At 37.1% G+C, this 6,909-nt stretch overlaps 1 protein-coding gene across 1 annotated transcript; it reads right to left on the bottom strand.

Annotated features, from left to right (window-relative positions):
- Positions 1-1,687: 1,687 nt before the first annotated feature.
- On the bottom strand, positions 1,688-6,119 carry LOC113699627 (uncharacterized). The gene is made up of 7 exons (XM_072057856.1): positions 6,098-6,119; positions 5,008-5,367; positions 4,359-4,835; positions 3,924-4,096; positions 3,640-3,784; positions 2,578-3,014; positions 1,688-2,462 (listed from the first exon to the last, which is right to left on the bottom strand). Exons 1-7 carry the CDS (start codon positions 6,117-6,119, stop codon positions 1,836-1,838), a joined length of 2,241 nt encoding a protein of 746 aa, XP_071913957.1. The 3' UTR covers positions 1,688-1,835.
- Between the last annotated feature and the right edge of the window lie 790 nt (positions 6,120-6,909).

The following is a 6,909-nucleotide window of genomic DNA, read 5'->3' as shown; positions in this document are numbered from 1 at the left end:
ATCATTCTATGCCCGTCGCTCCTACATGGCGCGACGGGCAGCAAATTTTTTTTTTTTTTAAACTTGGTGAGGTGGGAGGCAAGAGTTCAAAACTTGCCTCCCACCAAAATGCCACATTTAAGTGATTTGCTTCAAAAAAATTCAGACGGGTGTATTGTGTACTCGTTTGGTCCGATGGTGGTTCAGTTCCCTCCAAGTTATCTCTGGATCTCCTTAGGTCCACCCTCTCCCCTTTAGTGTAGAATAGATTAAGTTATACAACAATTATCGTCTCCGATAAATAAAAAACAAAAAAAAAAGTCGCGTGAGAATTTGAAACCCTCTCTGTAGTGCTGAAATCGGCATTGCGGAATGTTGAATACCAATCAATCCTCACTCACCACATTCACATTTCACTGTTAAAGAATATGATACTGCCTTTTTGGACACTTGTTTCTCACATTGCATTGGCTTTTAACACTGTATAAAATTGATTTTTTTGGACACTTAATAACTTGCCTGAATTCAAGCCCATCTTTCTAACCTCGTTTACAAATCAATTGTTTTAGGCTTCATGTCTTGTCCCTGTGTGCTTCTATTTGAGCCAATCATGCTTTCTTTTGTGGCATTGGGGGGGAAATGCCCACAAGAATGGTAGGGTTGAAAAAAATATATAAAGGGCATATATGACGAATGAGATATTTGAGTGCAACTTGTGAGGATAATTATTCTTAATAAGAGCAGACATGATATTTTGATTTGACCCAGGGCACAATTGAAGAAAATGGACAAAAATGGAGCCATAGCGGTGGTACTCTGATGGAATTGGACATTGGAGTTTTCCCTTTCCTTTTTCATCCTAGAAAATATATAATAAAGCAAGCTTTTCAGGTTCAGAATTCTTTGAAAATAAACATTATCCCAAAAAAGAATCATTTGAAAATAGATCATTCATAACGAACTAAACACTTCAATTGAGGTTTTTAACTACTTCACTTAGATTCCCTCTAATTTGAAAAATTATACTGACCTCATTTTGATTGATAAGTTCGATAATAAAATCAACCCTGTAAGGCTTTTTCAGCTTTTCTCCAAAGAAAATACTCTTGGATGGACCTTAAAATCGGAAATAGAATTGTAGTCCTTAGTGCTAAATGGTGCCATTTGGCTTACACAATCCCAAAGCCCCACAAGGCCTGAGGTTGTCCTTAGTGCTAAATGGTGCCATTTGGCTTATACAATTCCAAAGCCCCAAGGCCTGAGGTTGTTTTGGTAAAGTGGTTGGAAAAAACTTATAAAACCTAATCAGAATGTAAACTTGAATATATGCCCAGCGAATTTTTTTCCTTGAAAAACAGTTCGAGTGAGTTCAAATCCGATCACGACCATGAATCAAAGCATACCTCCAAAATCATAAGTTGTTTACGTGCAACAGCTGCTGCTGGTGATCGAGATAGAGAAGTATTGGAGAAGGGCAAGTGGATCGAGATGGAGAAATGATGGGGCAAAACCACAAAGTGTGAAAAGGTTGGCAATTATTTAGATGTTACAAGATGGAGGCTGGCATCAGCCGATCATACCTTTTCGGTACTGATAAGACTAAGACCAATTAATGTGAGTGATTTGAATTCACTTGCAAAAAAAAAAAAAAAAATTTATTTAGAAGATCACATCATATGATCACTATTACATACATTATAGAGATCAATTGAATATAAGCTTTTAAGCTTGATGTCCACCTAAAACATGAGCTCAACTCGGGATCTTCTATTTAACAAGTAGTGATAAAGTCGGATAGAAATTGGTACAGAAAGTGAGATAGAGGATGTCCGGAGTCCAAACACCCGTTGTAAAACTCATAAACCACACCATGAGAGTTTTCTCTTGGAATTGCCAAAGATGCCCGATCCATAGGTGCGATTAATCATCTCAACAAGGAGAGGGAATTGCAACAATGAGAAAAATGCAACTGGAACAGTGGAGAGAGCAACAATGGGATAGAAAACCCAAGTTAGCTGTTCGTTCAACATCAGATATATAGCAGCACCAAAAGATACCATCATGGTGACTATGGAAAAGAATAGGCATGCGAGCCCGATTACTAGTTTTGTAGGTAAGGACTTGAGAAAGTCTTCTTCGGCATATCGTGCTGTAAGAATGCCTAAGAACATCAGTATTGAAGTGGAAGATGTGAACATGGATAGTGCATTTGAAATCATGAATATCAAGAAAGCCTTTGTTTGAGTTTCCAGCAAGATTGGGAGGCCTGATTGGCTATTACCGCCTGGAATAGTGAACGCTGTAGTAAACATGACCGCAGAGATTAGAGTGCCCACAATCATACTTGATCCTGCAGTATTTTTCATCCATCTCTCCCCCTCCCTGGCCAGCACCTTATGCTCGTCAGTGAATAATGCGGATGGGGTTTTCTTGTTATCATTCATGTCTTCCTTCAGCTTTGGCTGTACAATACTTTCTACTTCCTACAATGTAATCATGAGGTTACCAGACAAATTCCTACTATTTGCTATGCAGGTCTCAAAGTTGTTTTGAGGCTAAAAAACAATATGAGATGACTAATAAGAAAATTGATACAACCTTAAACCATTGTAGTTCCCTCTGCATTTGTAGAGCTGCTCCCGAGACCCGGTCAAGTTGGGATTGAGGGGACAATTTTGCTGCTAAGTGCAAATAATTGTTCCCAAATACATCATGTCGACGTGCCATTATACATCTTTGTGTTCCCAAACCATATATGAGACTGAAAATTTTCTCTTGGCGAAGCACAATTGCATGTGCAAAAATTGTTCTTCCCTTTTTGTCTTTTCTCCATATAATTTCTGGGGTAAATTTGAGAATTTCTACGACAAACTCAACAATTCCATGCTTGATAGCTTCATATAGAACTTTGTCTATCTCCATCTTTTCAAGTTGTGACTTGCTCATGTGTCTGATTTCCTTAAATATACAGCTCAGGAGTTTAACTGCTTCATCATGAACCAATTTCCTGTCATGTATATGCTTAATATCTGGGACTGGAAAATCAACAACAGATCAGTAAAATAATTATCGGAAGTTTTATTGAAAGTACAGCACCAGTAGATGAGACCAACCAAGGCATCTTAAGAGGCTCCACACCATCCTATGCAAGAGACTGATTACTGCAAAGATTATCATTAGATCATACAGAACACAAGATGAAAACTCAAAATTCATGAAGATGCTTCAGACCAAAAATGTTTCAAGAAATCAGGTAAGTACAACATAGAGTATTTAACACAAATTTTCTGTAATTTTATTCGTTTGGGATGCAGTATCTGGGATTTTTTTTTTTTTTTGCATTCCAACCAAACTTCCTAATGTAATTGTCTTTTTCCTACCATGGGCTATTATCAAGAAAGTACTACCTACAACATTTTCGTACTAGAAATGCATGTTTGCCTGCATTAATCTGTTCAACATTGAACAAACAGCAAGAATATCTTAATTTCATTGCAGAAAAACTCACTTCTATTTTATATAGCATCATTGTAAAGTTGAATTTATAGGGTGTAAACAAGTTTGCCATTTGACATTGCTATCAAAAAGATTTTCTATTCCAGTGCAAATATATGAATTTTAGCAGCTGGAAAGAGAGGCGGGCAGATTTCGGGTACATACCACAGTGACGAATGGAATGGCCTTCATGCAATCTCAGATCCCCATCACTCGAATCTGGAATGTCAATGTTGTGGAAATCCATCACACTTGACCTGTGACTTCCAATGCTGTCATCTTCATGATAAGTTTGGGAACCTCTTGGACTCTCCCAAGGAGAATGCACCATTACACCTACCACAATATTATACACCCTCTTATGAGTAGCTCTTGAATGCCATAGATGATTGATACAGAATATTGCAGCACTACATGTGAGTTTAAGGATGATTGGTATATAAATTTGCAATTAGTAGAAGTATATACTCACAGGAGTAGATCCACTTTTTCCAGAGGACAAGTTTTGTTCCACTAGGAAATGCAGAAGGCTTGTGAGCCAATATTCTGAGGGTGTAGTCGCCATTATGATCTGGGGTGACACCAAGATGCGGATATCGTTTCAGCAACATTGAGGCAACATCTGCAGCAATCCAAAAACAAGATTAGAAATGCATCACAGAATATGAAAATTTGTGGTGTAAAGTCTATCCTTTCTCTTAAAAGCATATTGAAGGAGGAAAATGGTCAAAACCATGGCTAGAGTAGAATCAGGAATAACCAAAATTAAAATGTTTAGGTATTGGACAGGGGGCTGTGACGTGTCAAACTCTGAACTTCCTGCAACATGAGGCAGGCATCCTAATATTACATAATATTATAGGTCTCTTTGCGTACAGTCTTACCAAAAATTTCAGCTGTAATCAAACAATTGAGCAATGTAGCACCCCTCTCACCCTGAAGCTCGTCCTTTGAGGTCACCTTGTATAGGTATCGAACCATACGCTTTTGACCATACAAAGCAGCGACGATGACAGGGAGCTGTCCATCATCATGGTCATTTTCCATGCTAACTAGCTTAGGATTTTTTTCTACTATTGCCTTTGCCAACTTTGTTGCACCACTTATTGCAGCTAGAGAAAGTGCTGTGGCACCATACTCATTTATCAATTCCAAGTCTTGTGGCTGCATTTTCTTCACCAACTCTTCTGCAATCTTGATATGACCAACCAGAATGGCAATGTGAAGACCTGTGTCCCTATGTGAAGAAACTCTTGCCCTAACAGCATTTGGATCCTGCTCCAGGAAACTCTTTATAGAATGGCACTTTCCTTCTTCAATTGCTTTGTACAAGTACCCATAATTAAGGTACTCTCTTGCTCCTGGACATGTTATTGAATTAACGTATAGATATATGACTTGCCTATTTGAACGAACTGTTCAAAAGAACTTTCTCTGATTAAGAACTAATCTGTCTCAAAAATGAGAATTTGATCAGATGATTAAACTTACAAAAGCAAAACAAATTTCATCAGCTTCATAATTGTAAATTACCTTCATCTTCCACATGGTTTTCCTCTTCATGATCATGCTCTTTGAACTTGTGTGGGCGCTTGATTTTCTCAGCCAAATGATTCCATGCAACTCGTGCACAAATGTGAGCTTCTTTAAACTTCGCATATGTGGCTGGTCCACATGAAAGTTGAATGGCATGTAAAGCCAATGCATTCTTCTTCTTCCATTCCTCATGTTCTTGTTTCTTATCTTTACTTGGTTCAGGCTCTTTTCCAGATACAACACCCCAAAGTCCATGCCCAACCAAATAATGTTTCAAGCAAACTTTCCAGTCCTCGTAGTTTTCCTCAGTCAGCATCTCGGGAACAATTCCAGTTGCAGCCTTGCTACCTTTTTCTCCTGCTTATACATGAATCAAAATGAAAATGCTAATGTTCCAGGCATAAGAAGGATAAAACTATTCATTATTCCTTATCATATGACAGTTTTGAAGACCATAAAGAACACAAAGAATCAAAAGGTTTCTTTACTTTACTTCAAATGCCGAAATTCCTACAAGAACGTTTCAGAATGGTAACTATGTAACCTCAATGTAATAAAGTTGAATTCCTAACTTGGACAGTATTAGTAATTTTACAATCTTGGCTTTTCATGTTGATAGCCTCGCGCTCATTTTCATCAGTTGAAGAATCATTAAAATCCAAAAAAAAAAAAAAATCAAATTTTCCAATTTAAGCTTCAAAAAATGCCCTGTTTTAGAGAAATGGAAATGTTGCATTTACTATTTCATTGAAATTTTTGACTTTGAAAGATCAAGTTAAAGGTCTACTTATTTCTATTGGCCAACCAAATATCAAAATGTCAAGAACAAAGAGAACATTGTCAAAGTACTAAACTACAAATATTAAAGGTTAAAATCACCAAGGTTATACAAAAATTTCATTGCATAAGCAGATTTCGATGCATGACACATAACCTTTATTCAAATTTTAATTCGCTTTCTTGATATAAGAATATTGTATCCAAACCCGGCTAATGTAAATAATACACTGTCACTATAGAAAATATTATCAAATATTAAATAACTTAAAAGACATTCTACTGCATGCTATGGCACTTTGAGGATTACCTTTGTTCCTCAAGCTTGCCATAACCAGAACTAACCAATCTGAGAATGAATTAGCACCTTTTTTCTCCCTGCTACTATAATATGGTACTTAGGGGTAATACAGAAGCTAGGAAGTTAGAATTGTAGTACTTTCAAAATCTCATAAACTTGAGCTATTAATGCAATTCGATTGTGTAAAATGACTAGTGGAATCTGATTGAGATTTACCAAAGAGCAATCAAGATTAACTTCTGGGAATCCATCTTCTACCTCTCAATATATAATAGACTCTATTCCGCATATACATTAAATATATATATATATATATTCACTAGTTGATAACGTGTGTCACGAACTCACGACTCACATTTTGGCAAGGGCTGCTTCAAATGGTAAATGAGTAACAGCATGTCTTTGACCACATCATCATGATTGCTACTCTAAAATGCGTCAAAGAGAAAATGGTGATGGTTGATCAGATTAATGGTCTGTACAAACACTTTTGCTCATTTTGTGCTTGCCACTAACTTAGTGGCAGAGGCTAATGGTTTGCTTGCCATTAGAGAACCCTCTTGGAGGTTGAGGACTTCTCATTTCAGACTTGGAGAGACGAACGACGAATAAAAAAGTGAGGGTTCAACCTTAAATTGGAACAAGAAAAAGTGATGATTAACTGTTTAGAGTATATCAAATGAGTTGACTGCAGATTTTGGTAGATATTTCAGTGTTGAATGGGATTCCACTTCGTTGCTAGTACTGGGATGCCTTTTTTTCTCCAGCAAAATGGCAGAATTCTCAAACTCGATCATATTAAGGGTTGTTAAGCGACGTAC

Source organism: Coffea arabica, chromosome 7c (assembly GCF_036785885.1).
Source record: "Coffea arabica cultivar ET-39 chromosome 7c, Coffea Arabica ET-39 HiFi, whole genome shotgun sequence".
Classification (NCBI taxonomy): domain Eukaryota; kingdom Viridiplantae; phylum Streptophyta; class Magnoliopsida; order Gentianales; family Rubiaceae; genus Coffea; species Coffea arabica.
Note: the sequence above shows the minus strand (reverse complement) of the source record. Positions and strands in the feature narration are given on the sequence as shown.

Bases quoted from the DNA above. Each gene is read 5' to 3' on its own strand.
- LOC113699627 (XM_072057856.1), bottom strand. From the start codon at position 6,119: ATGGCAAGCTTGAGGAACAAAG. The intron at 4,836-5,007 runs GTAATTTACAAT...TAACATGTCCAG, and splicing joins AAACCATGTGGAAGATGAAG to GAGCAAGAGAGTACCTTAAT. The intron at 3,015-3,639 runs GTATGTACCCGA...TTGATTTTCCAG, and splicing joins CCATTCCATTCGTCACTGTG to TCCCAGATATTAAGCATATA.